Source organism: Aristolochia californica, unplaced genomic scaffold (genome assembly GCF_029961685.1).
Source record: "Aristolochia californica isolate CCGP_79_NKW_82.1479 unplaced genomic scaffold, dmAriCali1.0.hap1 SCAF_9, whole genome shotgun sequence".
Taxonomy (NCBI): domain Eukaryota; kingdom Viridiplantae; phylum Streptophyta; class Magnoliopsida; order Piperales; family Aristolochiaceae; genus Aristolochia; species Aristolochia californica.
In genome coordinates, this window is record NW_027182290.1 from 9537578 (window position 1) to 9557394 (window position 19817).

At 39.9% G+C, this 19817-nt stretch overlaps 2 protein-coding genes and 1 pseudogene across 2 annotated transcripts; 2 read left to right on the forward strand and 1 right to left on the reverse strand.

Annotated features, from left to right (window-relative positions):
• The first annotated feature begins 271 nt into the window (after positions 1-271).
• Positions 272-928, forward strand: LOC137940623 (protein disulfide-isomerase-like). The gene has a single exon (XM_068785777.1). It carries the CDS (start codon positions 272-274, stop codon positions 926-928), a length of 657 nt encoding a protein of 218 aa, XP_068641878.1.
• Positions 929-958: 30 nt separating this feature from the next.
• Positions 959-2321, forward strand: LOC137940624 (serine carboxypeptidase-like 51; annotated as a pseudogene).
• Positions 2322-14497: 12176 nt separating this feature from the next.
• On the reverse strand, positions 14498-15409 carry LOC137940625 (probable glutamate carboxypeptidase PLA3). The gene has a single exon (XM_068785778.1). It carries the CDS (start codon positions 15407-15409, stop codon positions 14498-14500), a length of 912 nt encoding a protein of 303 aa, XP_068641879.1.
• Between the last annotated feature and the right edge of the window lie 4408 nt (positions 15410-19817).

Here is a 19817-nt window from a genome sequence, read left to right on the forward strand (position 1 = left end):
GTGCAGCTGAGTGATGAAGTCTCTACAATGCAAGAGAAATTTTTTTTGGGGATCCAGGAAGGAAAATAAAAATTGAATGGAGGTTGTTTTATTTTTCTATTGCCGTGAACTTTAGCGTATCTCAGAAAAAAATTTGGGGGGACTTTGTTTTTTTGTTGATGAGCATAGTCACTGTGCATGGGTTCGTTGCTCATTGGATGCCAAACACCTTCCACAAGGAGATTCAACAGTAAAAGGGCCTCTTGTTAGGCTATTTAAGCCATTTGATGCAATGTTTGTTGATTATCCAGATTTTTATGTAGATGCTTTGGAAAAATTTGTTGAGGAAGCCACTATTCCTATTGTGACTTTGTTTAACAAAGACCCCACCAATCACCCTTTCGTCATAAAATTATTCAATAATCCTCTTGCAAAGGCTATGTTATTCATAAATTTTGATGCTGCGAATTTTGAAGCATTCAAATTGGAGTATCATAAAGTTGCTTCTAACAACAGAGGAAATGGCATAGGCTTTCTTTTAGGTGATGTTGCAGCAGCCCAAGGTGCCTTCCAGTATTTTGGCCTTAAGGAGGACCAGGTGCCTCTCATTATCATACAACAAGAAGAGGGCCAGATATTCCTCAAAGAAAAGTTGGCACCCGGCCACATTGCTTCCGGGTTGAAAGCAAACACGGAAGGTAAACTTGAGCCATTCCGAATATCAAAGCCTATTCCAGAATTTAATAGTGAACCAGTCAAATTTGTTGTTGCTGATAGCCTCCTAGAGATGGTTCTCAACTCTGGGGAAAATTTTTTGTTGGAGACAAGGGAACCTGTATCTAATGTTAAGAATGCATTCGTGCTGTATGGTTCTGCTATTAGTGCTGAAACGACTGCTGGGTCTGTTGCTATTCCAATCAGCATTGGAATCTTGTTAGATTTCTTGTGATATGAACCTTCTAGTGAGAGAATCGAAAATATGGCAGCAGCTCAAAGGGCAAGAGATTTTCATCTCGGCTGGTTTCTGGAACCAAACAGATTTGGTCACTACCCCAGATCAATGGAACTAATTGTCGGAGAGCGGGCCCAACAAATCTACTGGGTGAAATCAGATTGGAAAAATGATGAAGGCATAGCAGGTGATTGGTTGCACACTTCTGGAAAATGGAGTGGTGATCCCAATGATAAAGGCATCCAAACTTCTCCAGACTACATATTTTTTGCTATCTCTTCACAGTTTCCTGAGATCTCTAACAAAGACAAGACCTTGGTCTTTCAATTTTCTGTCAAGCATGAGCAGAAGCTTGATTGTGGTGGTGGGTATATGAAGTTGCTAAGCAGTGATGTGGATCAAAAGCAACTTGGTGGAGAGACTCCATACAGCATTATGTTTGGACCTGACATATGTGGCTATAGCACAAGGAAGGTTCATGCGAAATATGATGTGACAACTAGTTTATCGGTTTTGAAAGTTGTTGAGGATGGAAAATTGAAGCTGAAACTTGGAGGGGTTGCGTTGGGAGATAGTTGGATTTCACCAGCGGATTTTCTGTTGCCCTGGGGTCCTCTGCTCAGAGATGTATCCCAACTCGATAGCATTGGACTTGAAAAATCAAACAGTTTTGCTTTGAAGATTAGGCCTCAACTCAAAAATGGCCAGTATGGAGAGGCAACAGATACATGGAATGACCTCGAGGATGTGATTATGGGCAGTAGTAATTATTTGGATTTTTATAATTTTTTTTTGGATTCAGAATGTGCCCCACTTTCTTCCACTGCCATGGAGGTGTCAAATTTAGTTGTAATGAGGAAGTACTTATTTGAGTTCAAAGGTTTCCTCAGCTGGAGACCTGGGCAGTATCATGAATGGCGTAGTTAGGGAGAAGTTAGAGATTATCCCAAAGGATGTCAGATGGGGAGGGCAAGCGGATCTTGTTTTCACTGGCTTAGAAAATGATTTCATGAAACCAAGAATTAAAGAGGTTGATGCGCTCTTATCAAAAGGAGTAAATGTGAGTATATACCATGGGCAGGTTGATTTCATATGTGCAACTAAGGGAATTGAAGCATGGATGGAAAAGCTCATGTGGGAAGGGCTACAAAATTTTACAGACTCCAGTTGCACACCTTTCTTTTGTGATCGTGGAGGAGAAACAAAAGCTTTCATGGATACTAGTGCTTCTAAGGCGCTTGCTTACATGGACTTCAGCAGTGATGGCGGTTTCTCTCAGGCCTTGGAACACAACGGTTCAGATATAAATGACTTCAATTTAACCGTGAAAGAGGCTAGACCAAGGGGTGACAATCATGATGGTTTCAGGCCTCCGAGTGTTTCCTGGTGAGCAACTGGAGGGGGTCCGTTCTGCTGAGTCTAGTCATTCCCGGGGGGCTGGTCATGCTATTGTTGCTGCCATGCTGACAATGGGTAGGCAGTGCAACTTTGCCAATGGCGGGCCGTAGTAAGAGGCTCTTTCACACCAGTCAAGGACTACGAGAGGGCAGCGTTGCTATTGGGCGAGATGTAGCGACATTCGGAACGCTTTCCTACAGTTGAAAAAAATTGTTCCTAGAGGAAATGCTTCAGTTCTGGGTGTCCAGAGGGCGGATATAGCTATTGCGGATGCCACTTGGGAACAGGTGGAGATGTCGGTATACAGACCCTACTTTTGAGCTTGAGGACAAACTCGTTCTTCCAGGGGGGGTGTAATGTTATGAACACAATAACATTATTATTTTATTTTTTTATTTAATTTACTTTATTTTATTTCAGTTTAGGCCACATAGGTATTTTTGGAATATTTTATTTGTAGGGGTATTTTTGGAATATTTTATTTATAGGGGTATTTTAGTAATATTTTATATTAAACCCTAACAGAGTGAACCCTATTTAAGGGGTAAGAGCAATGAGGAAGACAAGCATTGATTTTAGGTCAATTTTATGTTAAACAGGCTTAGAGTTCTCCTCAACGAGCTCTAGGGTTTTCAAGCTTCCCTTTGGCTTGATTTTTTTCTTCCTCTCCATGTCTCCCTATAATTCCACCATGTCTTTCTACAATTCCCCATGGCTGAACCGGAACCGTAACAATGAATCCTTGTGTCAGATTCAGGACCATAACAGGCCCACATGTCTAAGAGTATCCTAAGATGGGTCACATGACAAAAAAAATCCCACAAGATGGGCCCAAGCACATAAGAAGTAGGACCCACCATGATTACCATGAGCTGACATCCTTATCACATAAGTTGGAAGATCAACAAGGTCTCACAAAGATAAACACAAGCTGGTTGGAAGATCAAGAAGGACTCACAAAGATAACCACGAGCTGGCATCTTTGTCTTTTGGTCACGTCATAGAAGAGTTTTAGTTTGAGTTATGTTTGTCTCTTATTTATATTGAGTTATTTAATTATGCTAAGGCTTATCCTTAAGTGTTAGAGTTTGGGTGTAATTTGGACTCTACTACCTTCCTCTATTATAAATAGAGGTTCATGTACTCTGATTATAATAAGTTAATGAAGTTAATGATGTATTTATCTTTTCTATAAATTCAACAGACTCTACTACTTTCCTCTACTATAAATAGAGGTGCTTGTACTAAAAAAAAATATCAAAGTGAAGTAGTTCTCCACTTCTCTCTCGTGAAAAGTTCTTCTCTTGCCTAAACTCTTTCTTCTTTTTCTCTCTTCTCTCTTCTCTACCCGAGAGCTCTCTCTCCCTTTCCTTTTCTTTTTCCCTCTCTCACCTTGCTCGAGATATCAGTAAAGGGGTCCTAAATTCAATAGAGAACATAGTAGATGGAGCATCAATAGAAGAAGGAGGAGACGGATCAAGGATCTGTAGCAACGTAGCATTGATGTCATCGAAAGATGGAAGAGCAAGGGAACTAAGAAGCTCGGTCTTAGCAGCCTCAAGGTAAGGCTTAATATTTTTTTAAGCAAATAGCAGCTGCCAAGGCCCCGAAATGTCTGTGGAGTATGACTGAGCTATTTTCCATTCTAGGAGAAGGCCCCGAAATCGAGCCAAAAACTCATGAATGTTATCTCAATGTTTAGTTTTCAGCGTACTTTGTAAGACATCGAATAATCTTTGTAAGGAGGCCGTACTCGAGTAGAGTTTAGCACATGTGTCCCAAATGTCCTTGGTTGTTTCCAAGAGGACCACATTGTTAGTTACATACTCTTCCATGCTATTGATGAGCAAACTAATAACCATGTTATCATTTTTAACCCACTTGTGGTAAGCTTCATCTTCTTCATCAATCATAGGAGGGAATTTGATAGCATGACTGAAAAGGTCACGAGTAATGAGAACCCTCCGTACCGATTGTGACCAGCTAAGGTAATTGGAAAAACTTCTTAGTGGAATCATAGTAATGCGGAGTATGTCACTCTTATTACTTGTATGTCCACTCTCCATGATGAGGCAACGCAAATGTTGAGGTCAATTGCAAGGGTCTTCTTCAAATAACAATTACTTAATGTAATTTGAAGAACCCATGGACCAAATCAGTCACCAACAATGGAGGAAAAAGAAAAAAAAATCCATGAGAGAAAACACTAAATCATCAATGAATTTGTGCTTTTTTTAAGGGAGAACAAGATCCAGCCATCACTCAATTCCTCTTATATTCTTATAGAAAAACAAAAAGGAGAGGATAGATGCAAACTCTTAGGTCTTAATCCAAACTCTAACACAAACTGAGAGTAAACTATTTAGAGAAAACCTAGAGGCAAATCAGACACTTGAAAACAAATTTTTCTTCAGCTCATGGGAATACTTCAACGTAAAAAAAAATGGTAATTCTTGAAGTTCAAGAGCAGCAAATTAATAGAGATAAGTAAGTGCTGGAATTTTAACCATATAACGATCTGTTGAATTTATGGAAAATTGAAATACTTCATTGACATCAATAACTTGTTGTAATCAGAGTACATGAACCTCTATTTAAAATAGAGGAAGGTAGTAGATTCCAATTACAATAAAACTACCCTTGTCCCAATTACACCTAAACTCTAACACTTAAAGGTAAGTCCTAACATAATCAAATAACTCAATATAGATAAAAGACAAACATAACTCAAACTAAAATTCTTCTTGGTCGTGACCCTAAGATAAAGATACTTTTATGAGTCCTTCTTGATCTTCCAACTGATGTGATAATGATGCCAGCTCATCGTAATCATTGTGGGTCCTACTTTTTATGGGCTTGGGCCCATCTTGTGGGCCTTACTTGGTCGTGTGGCCCATCTTATAATAATCTTACATATGTGGGCCTTCCTTGGTCTTTTTGGCTTGACCTTATCTTCCAACACCCCCCTCAACATGAACTCCCAGCTTGCTACAAATGATGTATAAAATATTTTTGTATAAAATAGCACATCTTCCAATATACCTTCATCTTTCAACATTCCCCCTCATGTTGTTGCGTCCTTCCATGAGGCCCTACGACATTATAAGTGAAAGTAAAAATCACTCCTAGCCGGTAAGCCATTGCTTCATACTCCAGTCTTAATGTTGGATGTAGGGGACACTCCACTGCTATCGGTACTGTGTCTCTCGGCATTGTTCTGAAGTGTCCACCATTGTGTCCCTCCACAAGACAACAATTCTCTAGTGGTAAGAGACATAAAAGCCATTACGGGGGGACGGGGGGGGGGGGGGGGGGGGAGGAGGGGGTGGATAACATAGATATAATCATAAGTTTCTCCATCATGGACTTCCAACCACAAATAATTTTCATCTTTTTGACGGGGATGAAGTTCCTCCGTCGTGGACTCCCAACCACAAACAATTTTCATCTTTTTGACGGGGTAAAATAAATGATGACATGAGGCCACCTCTTATTCAATAATAATGTCCCCAAAGAGACATAATAGCTACAGCTGAATATAACACGACCATCTTCCAACACATATAACACGAACCAAATAGTAAACTTTGTCAAAGAACCCATAAAATAATCTGATATAAAAATTTCTTCTTTGATGCACAAGCTTTATCTTTTGTGCTCCCCCTTTCTTGAATATTTTAGTCACATAAACTTATCCATAACATAAGGAATAAAATACCTTTTTCTTGATCTTCTTCTAGTTCTCTCACTCAAGCTGGGGTAATGGCAATAATCCCAGCTTGAACCAAATATCATAGATGTAGTAATAAACCCAAATAACAGAGATTTATAAATAATCCCTCAAACCATGGAGAAATGAGATATCTTCCTGATCAACTCAAAATGTGACGCAAAACAATTGGCATAAATTCGGATTTTTCAATACAACAGAATACCATCATGACCTTTGATTCTTCCAATTTGAATATATCTTTCAATATAGATCATATTGACATGAAATTTTTCCTTATGAAAGTAGACTTAAAAAAATTTCATCCAAGTATAAAATCTCTTCATAAAATATAATTATCATAAGATAAATAATCTGATAGGTTTCGGTCTCTATCATCTGGTCGAACTAAGTTCTGTTTCTCCTGTTTTTCCAGAACGACCATTGACTCTTCATAGATCAATATCTCCTTATAAAAAAATCATACATAGAATTGGTTGAATAGGTCAGAAAGTAGACTTAAATAAATTTCTCTTGATATATAATTATCCATATAAAGTCTCTTTCTTAATAGCTTAAAATACCTCGAAAGTTGAGGCTTTCTGCTGCCGCTCGAACCTCTTTTTCAATCTGACCTTTGCTGCTTCAATATCGATTTCTCTTTGTACATAACTTAGATAAAAAATTGGTTGAATAGGTAAAAGAATAGACTTACAGATATTTCATTTGATATATATATTTCTCCATATAAAGTCTAGTTCTTGATAGAAAAAAATACCTCAGAATCTGAAGATTGATGCTGCTGCTCGAACCTTTTTGTAATCTGACCTTCGCTCATTCAAATATCGATAACTCTCTGTATATAACTCCGATTGGAACAAATCATTCTTATTTGGAAATTAGAATCAAATATATTTTCGTCAATATAGAATTTGAAATATTAAAAACTCCGTATGGAGGTAAAAAATGCAAAGGAAATTATGGGTGTAGGGTCTGAAAAAATAATTACGAACCTAGACCTAGGGTTTAGGGTTTAGAGAAAAGGATCACATTACCTCCATGAGTTGACCAAGTCAACTCATAGAACTTGCTCTGATACCATGTTGAATTTATGGAAAAGTGAAATACTTCATTTGGCATCAATAACTTGTTATAATCTGAGTACATGAACCTCTATTTAAAATAGAGGAAGGTAGTAGAGTTCAATTACAATAAAACTACCCTTGTCCCAATTATACCCAAACTCTAACACTTAAAGATAAGTCCTTACATAATTAAATAACTCAATATAGATAAAAGACAAACATAACTCAAACTAAAACTCTTCTTGGTCGTGACCCTAAGATAAAGATACTTTTATGAGTCCTTCTTGATCTTCCAACTGATGTGATAATGATGCCAGCTCATGGTAATCATTGTGGGTCCTACTTCTTATGGGCTTGGGACCATCTTGTGGTCCTTCCTTGGTCGTGTGACCCATCTTATAATAATCTTACATATGTGGGCCTTCCTTGGTCATTTGGGCTTAACCTTATCTTCCAACATAGTCCTCCAACAACATAACACAATCCCATAAGCAACGTCAAGTGAGATAATTTACAGCTACATGTGCTTGAATTCCACCTCAAAGAAAATTGATCCAAGTTACATAAAGGTAATTGAATCTCAAATCATCAATCTTGATAAGACACTTGTAGCAATTGATCTTGATCAAGCTTGTAATTGATCTACAAGAAGATCAAGACTATAGCATAATCTTAGTCATAAAAGATAAATCTTCACAACGTCTCATATGAAGATTATCTTCACTTGATGTGATACAGAATTCAAGAAGAAGAAAAAAAAAACATAAAGAAGGAGTATGTAAATGAAGGTCAAAATTAACTTATCTCTTCATGGCTGAACTCCTTTTATGAACAACTTATTGGAAAAACATTCATAACTACTTCATCAAGAGGGATCCTAAACTCCTTGCTCTGATACCATGTAGAATTTAGGATCCCATGAGAAGAACTTTAGATCAACGAGGAAGAAGAAGAAGGACTTACAGGGAGAGAGTTTGGATTAAGGGAAGAAGAGATGGCATCAACCAAAAATGAGGGAGGCTAGACGAATTTCTGGAAAAAGTGGAGAGGGCTTCAATGCTCTACCTCTTAGCCAATGCCTTTATTTATAGTTTTACAATGCCCTTAGGGCTACAACTTGATAAAACACAAGACATAAAAAGAGCACGTATTTACATCTTTATGCCATCTTTATGGAAAGTGTCATATTTTACCCTTATGCCACTCCTTTGACGTGTGGGCTTCTAGTCTTGAGCTTGTGGGCTTGAGCCCATCTTCCAACAAGGATGTAGTCTCACCTTGAGGTGAACCTATATAAATCTTAATTTTTTCGTGATTTTTTTTCCTTTCTTCCATGATTATTATTATTGCTCTCGTTAGTTTGGAATTAGGGGGTCTAATTCCTAACAAGTGGTATCAGAAATTTGGATTGTGATTGAGAGCAATGGCCGGTGGAGAAGAATCGGCGTTTGAAATCAACAAGTTCGATGGTATGGATTTTGCATTCTGGAGAATGCAGATTGAAAATTATCTATACTGTAAAAAGCTGCTTGATCCAATTATGGATATGAAGCCAGAAGGTATGAAAGATGATGTGTGAAATCTCCTCGATAAAAAGGTGTTGGGAGTAATCCGGTTAATAGTGTCGAAGAACATTGCTCACAATGTGGCATTGAAGAAAACAATAGTGGGGATGAAGAAGATTCTATCTGACATGTATGAGAAGCCTTCCACAAATAATAAGGTACATCTCATGAAAAACTCTTCAATTTAAAGATCACAAAAAATACCATAGTTGCATTGCATTTGAAAGAGTTTAGCACGATTGTTAATTAATTGACCTCCGTTCAAATTAAATTTGATGATGAAGTTTGTGCTTTAATTCTTGTGGTGTCTATAACAAATTGTTGGGAGCCTATGAGGGCTATGGTCAGCAACTTTGTAGGCAATGGAAAGTTGATTTTTAATGATGATTGGGATACCATTCTTGTAGAGGAAGTTCAAAGAAAGGACTTTGGAGAATCGTCGACATCAAATTCTGCCCTAAGTGTCGATACTAGGGGCAGGAACATCAAGAGGAATTCCAACAAAAGCAATGATAGAGGGAAGACAAGGAATGGGAGAAGCAGGTCCAAATTCAGAAGGAATGTGGAGTGCTGGAATTATGACAAGTCTAGTCACGTAAAGAAGAACTGCAGAACACTCAAGAAGGATGAAAAGAAAACAATGCTACAAATACGTGACTGAAGAATTACAAGATGGTTTACTCTTGTCGGTTGATAGCCCCATTGACTCTTGGGTGTTAGATTTAAGAGCTTCTTTTCACACCACTGCACATCATGAGATCATGGAGAATTTTGTTGTTGGAGATCACGGGATGGTGTATCTTGCTGATGGAGAACCTTTGGATATTGTTGGTATTGGTAATGTTAGTTTGAGGATGTCAAATGGGTCGGTGTGGAAAGTTCACAAGGCGAGTCATGTACCAAAACTGATGCATAATCTGATTTTAGTAAGGCAGCTTGATGATGAAGGTCATAATGTGAGCTTTAATGGTGTTGCCTAAAAAGTCACTAAGGGAGCCATGGTTGTTGCACGAAGAGTTAAAACTAGAACTCTTTATATCACTTCCAATTGAAGAGATACGTTTGTAGTTGTTGATGCTGTTACTGATTTTGACTTGTGGCATTATAGGCTCAGTCATATGAGTGAGAAGGGAATGAAGGTGCTTCAGTCCAAAGTGAAGCTACCAGGGTTTAAAACTACTAACAATAGTTTGTGTGAAGGCTGTATTTTTGGTAAGAAAAAAAGGGTTAGCCTTTCTAAAGCTGGAAAGGAGAAAAAGACAATAAAATTGGAGTTGGTTCATACAGATGTGTGGGGCCTTCAACTATTACTTCCCTTGGCGGTTATAACTACTATGTGACATTTATCGATGATTTAAGTAGAAAGCTATGGGTTTATTTCCTAAAAAAGAAATCTGATGTCTTTGATACCTTCAAGAGATGGAGAGCAATGGTTGAGAATGAGACAGATTTGAAAGTGAAGTCTCTACAGTCAGATATGGGGGAGAATACATAGATGATGATTTCAAGCGGACTGTGTAGATAATAGAATCAAGATGAAGAAGACCATTCCTAGAAAACCTCAATAGAATGGTGTGGCTGAGAGGATGAACAAAACTTTGAACGAGCGTGCTAGGATTATGATATTACATGAGGGATTGCCAAAGATGTTCTAGTCTGAGGCTATTAGCACCAGTTCCTATTTGATCAACAGAGGTCCCTCAACACCATTGGATTTCAAAATACCGGCAGAGGTCCGGAGCGTAAACCTTTCTTTCTTGAAAGTTTTTGGTTGTGTTTCTTATATTCATATTGATTATGTTATTAGAAATAAATTTGATGCTAAATCTAAGATATGTTTCTTATTAGCTATGGTGGTACTGAGTTTGGTTTTCGCTTCTGGGATGACCAAAGTCGTCAGGTTATCAGGAGCAAGGATGTGATCTTTAATGAAGGTGACATGTATAAAGGCAGGTTGTAAACAGAGTCCATGAGCACAAGTGATGAAGCCAAGAAGTCTGAAGTGAGTCAGTTGAGAGATCTTTCTGATATTTAGATGGAGAATGTCGCTTAAGAAGACTAGGAAAACATACCCCCATAAGTAAATCAGAACATTCTTGTGATTGAAATCAGGAGATTTGCATAAACTAGCAGACCACCACAGAGGTACTCCTCTGCACTGGATAAACGTGAACCAGAGAGTTATGAAGAAGCCATGCAAGTTGATGAATCAACCAAGTGGGAGTCAGCCATGAAGGACAAGGTGGATTCAATGTTATCCAATCAGACATGGTAGTTAACTGAGTTACCAAAAGGGAAGAAGGCATTGTAGAATAAATGGGTGTACCAAATAAAAGACAAACATGATGGCAACAAGTAGTACAAGGCAAGATTGGTGGTAAAAGGTTTTCAACAAAAAGAAGGCATTGACTACACTGAGATTTTCTCTCCAGTAGTGAAATTGACTACTATTAGAATAATGCTTGGACTAGTGGCAAATAAAGACTTGAACTTAGAGTAGTTGGATGTAAAGACAACCTTTCTTCAAGGTGATTTGGAGGAATAAATTTACATGATGCAGCCAGACGGTTTCAAAGAACTAGGAAAGGAGAAAATGGTGTGCAAACTCAAAAGAGCTTGTATGATCTTAAACAAGCTCAAAGATAGTGGTATAAGAAGTTTGACACCTTTATGAGTAGTAATGTTTTCTTGATGTGTCTGGCAGATCATTGTTGTTATGTGAAAAAGTTTGTTGACTCCTATATTATTCTACTGCTATATGTTGATGACATGTTGATAGTAGGTGTTTGTAAACACAAAATAGAAAAGTTGCAAAGAGAGTTGCTCAAGAAGTTTGCAATGAAAGATTTAGGTTTTGCAAAACAAATACTTGGGATGAGGATTACTAGGGATATTGATGTCTTGAAACTATCACAAGAAGAATATGTGAAGAAGGTGTTGAGCAAATTCAACATGAATGTCGCAAACCCAGTAAGTACTCCTTTGACTAGTCACTTTAGGCTATCTAAGGAGCAGTCACCTTCTACATAGCAGGAGCGAGCTAACGTGGCCAATGTGCCTTATACTTCTGCTATTGGCAGTCTCATGTATGCCATGGTGTGAACTAGACTAGATATAGCTCATGTAGTGGGATTTTTGAGCAGATATATAAGTAATCTAGGTAAGCAACATTAGGAAGAAGTGAAGTGGATTCTCAGGTATTTGAGAGGCACTGTAGACTCAACCATATGTTTCAGAAAGTCATACTTGGGATTACATGGTTATGTACTCAAGACATTGATGGCAGGAAGAATACCACTAGGAGAGTTAGGACATAAGTCCATAACCTCTTCTTCCTCCTGTTTTCTCCAATGAGTGTCTCTCTGTTATGGTCCCAGATCAACACGGATTTTCACAGGGGAAGACGAAGGAGATACAAAGAAGCAGAGAACGAAGAGGAGAAGAATCGTAGGGAAGAACGGCGATGGATAACCCGGCTCTAAGGGAGTCCGTAACCTACGACTCTAAGGGAGTCCGCAACCTAGGGTTCTAGGGGAACGCCGACCCTGGTTCGTGAGGAGAACACAAATCTTTGTAATTTTTCTTCTTATCCATTTCATTCCATGACGTCCCTTAAATAGGACTCATGATCCAAGGATCCAAAGAGAGTTACAATTTTGCCCCACTGTGGCATTTAACATGAAGATAAACTAAATGGCTACATAGCTAACTCATTAAGAGTAATTGACTCAGCCACGATATCTCAGCTTGACTCGGCTCACTATTGGGTCCATAACATCACACCCCTCCTAGATAACGAGCTTGTCCGCGAGCTCGAAGGTAGGGTAGGCTTGCCTAACTAATCTACATCAATGCAAGTAGCCCACTTGAACGGTGTCCGTCGTAAATTTGGGGGGATCCGAAGTGGTCTTTGTTATAGTCCTGGGGTTAAGTACCTATGTCTTCTGCTCCTAACAGGCCGGTCTTTTGGGTAGTATTGGCTTGTTGTTATGGTCCCAGATCTGACACGTGGATTCTTTGGGAGGATCTGCGGTCTGCCACGTGTTACGAGTCTTCCAGGCATTACCGTAGGGGTAGTAGGAAGACATGGGGAAGACGAAAACGAAGATCAAGCCAAAGGGAAGCTTGATAACCTAGAGCTCGTTGAGGAGAACTCTAAGCCTCTCTACGCTAGATTTAACCTAATTCTTAATACTTCAATGATTTTCTTTTCTCATTACTCTTACCCCTTAAATAGGGTTCACCCTGTTAGGGTTTAATAAAATATTCCAAAAATACCCCTATGACCTAAAACTGAAATAAAATAAAGTAAATTAAAGAAAACACTAAAATAATAATATTATTGCGTGCATAACATTACACCACCTTGGAAGATGAGCTTGTCCTCAAGCTCGGAAGTAGTGTCTGTATGCCGACGTCTCCACCGGTGCCGTAGTAGCATCCGCGATAGCTATGACCCCCCCTCTGTTTGCCCACTTTTTTTTTCTTTTTTTTGGGCCGGTCTAAGTTAACCTGAGTTTACTCGGTTCCGAAACCCGGTCCGGCGTGCGACTCAGCGGACCGGGCCAATTAAATTTTCCTAAGTTAGGAAAATTTAATCGGGAGTCATCTTCTTCCTTCGGTAGCTCCCGAACGCTGCGGCCGGCGGATTCTGTCCTCACAGCACCGACGAAGGCCGACGACGGATGTCTCCTTCCTCTCTCCCGGCACCGACGGAGTTGCCTGATTTTTCGGTGGCGAATCGCAGCCCGTCGGGGCTTCGCCGCCTGGATAGTTTTCGAGACAGATGGCTCTCGAAAACTTGTGAATCGTCGTTGCTCAGCCTCTCAGAACCAAGATCCCTTGTGGAAAAGTCGATTACGACGCCGATGATCTATCCTGCTTCACCGATGGCGAAGAGAAGCCCATTGGGGCTTCGCCGCTGGGAGCATTGCCGAGAAAGAGAACCTCTGTTTCTCAGCCCCTCGGAATAGAGACCAGCGGAAATTCCGTCGAAAATTTCGCCTACGTCGCTGACGGAATTTCCTATTCCCCTCCAATTTCGGATTTTCGGTCACCCCCAAATCCTCTGGTGCCGACGATTTCGGAATTTCCTCTGTTAGGAAATCACCTCCCCGCTGTAGCTTTGGTTCGGTGATACGCACGGTGTCCATTGGGAAAGGGTGAGCCCCTTCCGTTTTTGAAATTCCGGTGTCTCCCCCGTCAAATTTTGGATTTTTGGAGAGCTTTCTCGAGACAGTCTTCTGTTCGTCTGAGAGAGCTTCTGCATCTTCTTCTGTGCCGCTGTCGTGCTCGGAGAATTCAGGTCGTGTGACCTATTTTGCGGCAGCGCGTGGCTCTCTTGTCCAACATTCCATGAAAATTTCATATAATGCTCGTGCTTCTCAAAATTCTTTGCATAGTTTGTCCGCGGAATTGTATACCTTCTCCATGCGAGCTAGTGTTCCTGCTCTGATACCAAATGTTAAGCACCTAGCCAATACTACCCAAAAGACCAGCCTGTTAGGAGCGGAAGACATAGGTACTTAACCCCAGGACTATAACAGTCTTGTTGGTTACACCTGCAAAAGAAACAATTTAATTTTTTTTTTCACTGAAATTTCTTTGATAAAACATGTCTAATTCTTGTATACGATGCTGACATGTTCTAACCTTCTAAACTGAAAATCAAGAAAAACTGATAAAAAGCAAAATTTGGGTACACAACACAAGTTCTGTTTCAAGTGATATTGCCCGTGAGAGAAATGGCTGCCCTCTGAATGGCTCTGGCAACCCTCCAAATCTCTTGTTCAATTGTTGTTTGCTCTTCTCATTTTGACATCTTTGTGGCTTGAGATATGGCGTCAGCTATTCCAGGGAAGAAAGAAAGCTCATAGTTATAGTCACCAGGAGGACAGTATATCAAGTGTTGGAACCACATTCTTCCTTTGAGGCCATCTTCAGCCAAAAAGCCTCTTTCAGAGAGCATCATCTGGTCATTAAGTAGCATTTGTTTCCTCAGCTCAGAGAAATCATCCAATGCCTTTCTCTCGCCTAGATTTGAAGCCTTCTTCTCTGTTTCATGTGCTGCACCTATCCATTCCTCGATGGCCATATCTATGGGATATAAAGAAATTCCACGATCAAATATTGAACTCAGCTTCTTCCTATGTTCCTGCAATTGCGCTGCATTGGAAAGATAATTGAAAGGTAAAATTGAACTGTCAGCCAAGTGAAGTGTTAAAAGTCCCCAAAGTTCTGCAACTACCACATGACGGTGAAACAATGGATCTCCATATTTCTTCATCCATTCAAAAGTGTCAAATGCCGTGTGATACACTGGAAAATCTTTTCCATAGTACAAATTAACATAAGGAACCCTAGCATGTTGAACAAAAGCAGCAAAGTCGGAGCCCACATCACTATACCTTTTAATATGAGTGTCGTTATTAGCAAGAGTCCATGTCTGATAAACTGTCTTGTCATCTACATCTGGATCGTTAACGTTCTTAACAACTTCAAAAAGGAGATCATCTAGTTGCGGAGAAGCACGTACAAAGAGATCGGGCCCTTGCACAGCACAATCAACATTCAGGTAGGCTATAGCTTTAGATCTTAAATTCTCAAGATTCTCCTCAACCCATTCAATTGATCCAATCATGCCAAACTCTTCAGCATCCCAGCTGCAAAGAACAATGGTCCTCCGCGGTGCCCAACCTTTCCTCAACAAAGCCCAAACCATGTGGTTGTTACGGTACAGGAATGTGAGTGAGCAATAGTCTTGAGCTTGTAGCCTGCTTCTGATAACATCAGTTGGTAGTCTATTTCTGAGAACACTGGATCAGCCAAGTTCCCACCAATAACATGTATATGTGTGTAATCACGTGGCGTTGTGTAAGATTTCAAGTCTTCTGTAGTGGGGCTTTTGACATAAGTGACACCAACTGGTCGGAATGGCAGGACCAAATCAGCAGGAAAGATGCTAGATTTACCTTCTGACAGGATTAGTAATGGAACATATGTAGGCAAATATTCTGTTGATATAACTGTCACAGAAGGAACTCCTCTCGCAATAACATCCCTCGTCTTGCTATTAGGTGTTCTAGCAATTTCTGAAACCTCTACTCCATCCGCACTTTTGATGACCCTCTCCAAAAATGCACTTTTGTTCTAGCATGTCCTTGGCAGAATTTTAAAAAACAGTAGATGAGTGGGGTGTTGTTTCCACTCTGTGCAGAGGTAGCTTTTCTGGGGAGTTTTTGTAGTAAGGTCTCCACAAAGTTCAGATCGTGTCCTGACTACCAACGTCCAAGACATTGAAACGAAGTTGCTGATATTCTACAGGGTCCCCATAAAATTCGAGCTTAAGCTTGTAAGGGAGGGTGGGTGTACCCTTAGACCAACTAAAAGAATGCTCACCACTGAAACCGGCGGAAATTTTTTTTCCCAATCCCCACAATATAAATTTCGCTGCTGTTGATCGGTATCCCAAAACAGAGGTTGCTTTTCCCCAATTCTTACATGCTGGACAGAGGAATTTTAAAACTCACCTGGCATTGATGTCGATGAGTTGAGGACCATGGTACAAGCTGGATGACAGCTGATTCTTGGGCACACTGGGCATCAATTTTATGGGAATTTGGATCTGTCCTGTTTCCACCACCTACGTCGCCTAGAAGAACTACTGTAGGAAGCTTGTCCCGACGGTGAATAAAAGAGTCATCTGGCCAAGATTTGTCTTGGAGCTTCTCGGTTTGGGATTGCCATTCTCCCTGACTTCGGTTTTCATGACGGTGGGTTTCGGCTCGGTAGTTCCACGTTCGAAGGAATTAGGTCGAACAAAAACCTGTGAACCCACATTGGCATTTTCCGAAGAGGTTTGAGGCTGAACGACTTCAGAATCGGGCTTTTCCGAATAGAGTCGAGGTCAAACGTCTTCTTCCACAACGACGACCCTTTGCTCTAAGTCTTTATCCCGAAGAGCATCGAATTCGGCCCCCCTCTTAGGTTTTTCACTGTAAGCCTGCAGTATCTCCTCTGCTCTGGATATTATTTTTGTGCACATGACACTCATCTCCTCCTGAATTGCTGATCTTAACTCTGTGCATGAGGCTTCCAGTTTCAACATTATTTTTGCGGTTATTTCTGTGGTTCTTTCATCTCAGAATGAAGAGTAGCTCATCATGAACCTCCTCTAATGCCAAACTGTTATGGTCCCAAATCACCACGGATTTTCACAGGGGAAGATGAAGGATACGAAGAAGAAGAGAACGAAGAAGAGAAGAATCGTAAGGAAGAACGACGATGGATAACCTGGCTCTAAGGGAGTCCGTAACCTATGGCTTTGAGGGAGTCTACAACCTAGGGTTCCAGGGCAACGCCGACCTTGGTTCGTGAGGAGAACACAGATCCTTGTAATTTTTCTACTTATCCATTCCATTCCATGACGTCCCTTAAATTGGACTCATGATCCAAGGTTCCAAAGAGAATTACGATTTTACACCTCTACGGCATTTAACATAAAGATAAACTAAATAGCTACATAGCTAACTCACTCAGAGTAATTGACTCAGCCACGGTGTCTTAGCCTGACTCGACCCACTATTGGGTCTATAACACTCTCTTTTTCTCCATGAGCTAAATCCATGGAGTCCAAAAAATCAACATAGTTCAACACCAAGGTAACAATATTTCGGTCTAATAAAATGAAAGAATATTTTTTCTCCACCTTTCAGTTTTTTTGCAAGGAAAAAGGGATCATTCACCAATCCTTATGTGTTTATACACCTCAACAAAATGGTATCTCAGAAAGAAAACATTGACATCTTGTAGAGGTTGGTTGTAGTATTATGCTATCTATGCATGTTCCTCAATTTTATTGGCCCTATGCAGTCCTCACTATGTGTTTTTGATTAATGGTATGTCATCGAGTGTGCTACAAGGTGCCGCTCCCTTCTCAAAATGGTTTCCTGATTCAGTTATTTACTTTGGGTGCACATCTTTTGTTCATCACTTAGGGCCTCACCAAAGTAATTTCTTCCCCAACTATAAAGTGCATTTTCATGGGGTATTCAAACACTCAAAAGGGTTATGTTTTTTACTCTCCATCCTTGAAGAAAACGTTTATCTCGGACGATGATTCCTTTTTCTAAGAATCAACCCAATTTCACAGCTAGCTCTCCTCCTAATTTTACACCATCTGCAAGGATGTCCAAGCCACTTACTCAAGTGGATTATGATTTTCAAACTAAGGACTGGCCATCTGAGGATCCTCTCTCTACAACAACTGCTCAGTAACTGGTGGAGTTTTTTATGATCCCTAGGTATGTTCTCCTTCCTCTCCACTGGTTTGTGGTCCACCTTATGACACTCAGCCTATAGATCTTTGCAAAGAGCCCTATTCCATAGTTGTTAGACCACCATCCACTTCATGCCCTATCCCTTATTGTGTTTTCACTCAACATTTGTCTCCAAGTTGTGTTTCTTTTTTGTCTGCAACATCCTCTTCCACTATCCCCACCTATTATGAGGAAGTTTTACATGATCCAAGGAGGAAAGATGCAAAGGATGCAGAAATGCAAGCTATGTACAATAAGTCCACTTGGAATTTGGTTCCTCTTCCACATGGAAAGAAGGCACTTGGGTGAAAATTGGTATTCTCATTCAAGTATAATCCAGATGGCTCTTTTTCTCAATACATGGCTCGACTGGTTGCTAAAAGTTATACATAGTCTTACGGTATTGATTATGATGAAACTGTTTCCCCCATTGAAAAAATGAACTCTGTTCGGGTTCTCATTTCCCTTGCGGCCAATTTTAAATGGGAGCTCCATAAGTTAGATGTCAAGAATGCTTCCTTGAATGGGACTCAATCTAAAGAAGTCTACATGTGCCAACCACCAAGTTATGTGGTTGAGGGGGAGCAAGTATATCAAATGGTTAAGGAAATCTCCTCGGGCTTGGTTTGACATATTTACCACAGTGGTTACAAAGTTTGTGTTCAAGATGTGAGGAAGTGACTACTTAGCTTCCACCAAAAACACCACTGAGGGAAACATCCTTATGGCTGTGTATGTGGATGACATTGTTATTATAGGCAGTGATCTTAGTGGCATTCAGCTTGTTAATCATGACATAAAGGAGTTCCAAATCAGAAACCTCAGACTTCTCAAGTTCTGCCTAGGATTGAAGGTGTTCAGTCTAGGCATGGTATAATTCTATCACAGATGAAGTATGTACTTGATCTGTTCAAGTAAATTATGATGCTTGGATGTAAGCCAGATGATACACCGATGGAACCTAATGTTAAGTTGTGTGGCAGACCTAAGAGTAATGTTGATGTTGTTTGGTTTCAACAGTTAGTTGGTGTTGATTTCCAAGGCCAGCACAAACACGTAAGAGATCTCAAGGGAAGTAAATAAGAGAGGAACTCTAGCTCTTGGGAGAGAGGAGAGAAGAAATCATGGGAGAGAAATAAGAGGAAAGGAGAGAAACTCATATGGATGAATTTGAGCCAAGAGGAGGAGGCTTTATTGCTCTACCCCATGCCTTGTGGCTATATTTATAGTTGTGTACTTGTGTTTATAGTTACTACAATGCCCTTAAGTCTACATGTTTCAAAAGAAAAAAGACTTAAGAGGACGTACACCAACTTGAATAATAACAATTCTATGCCATCTCTTTGAAATTTTTCCTATTTACTAGTCATTCCACCCCTATGCATGTGGGTGTCCTTTAACACTCCCCCTCAAACTGATGTTTGTAACTTCACTTTGGAAATAATCTTGGTCAAGAAACTTGTGTGTTTGAAAAAGAAATTTTGATTGTGTTGTGTTGATTCATCTTCTTCTTGTTCACATCTTACTTGTAGTCTTCATCTTGTTCTCATCTTGTCTCCTCCTTACTTGGATATTCTAATCACACAAATTTTGATTACTACAACATGTGGATTTCTTCATTGTTGGTTACCTCTGTTTTTTACTTCTTGTTTTACTTCTCCCCCTCAAGTTGGGGATCTCTTTGTTCTTTACCAACAGACCCAACTTGCACAACATAATGGTGAGAGGAGAAAAATTACTCCTAGCCATATGACAAAGCTTCAAACACCAATCAAAATGGTCATAGTTCGAAATATATTCCACTCAATTTCA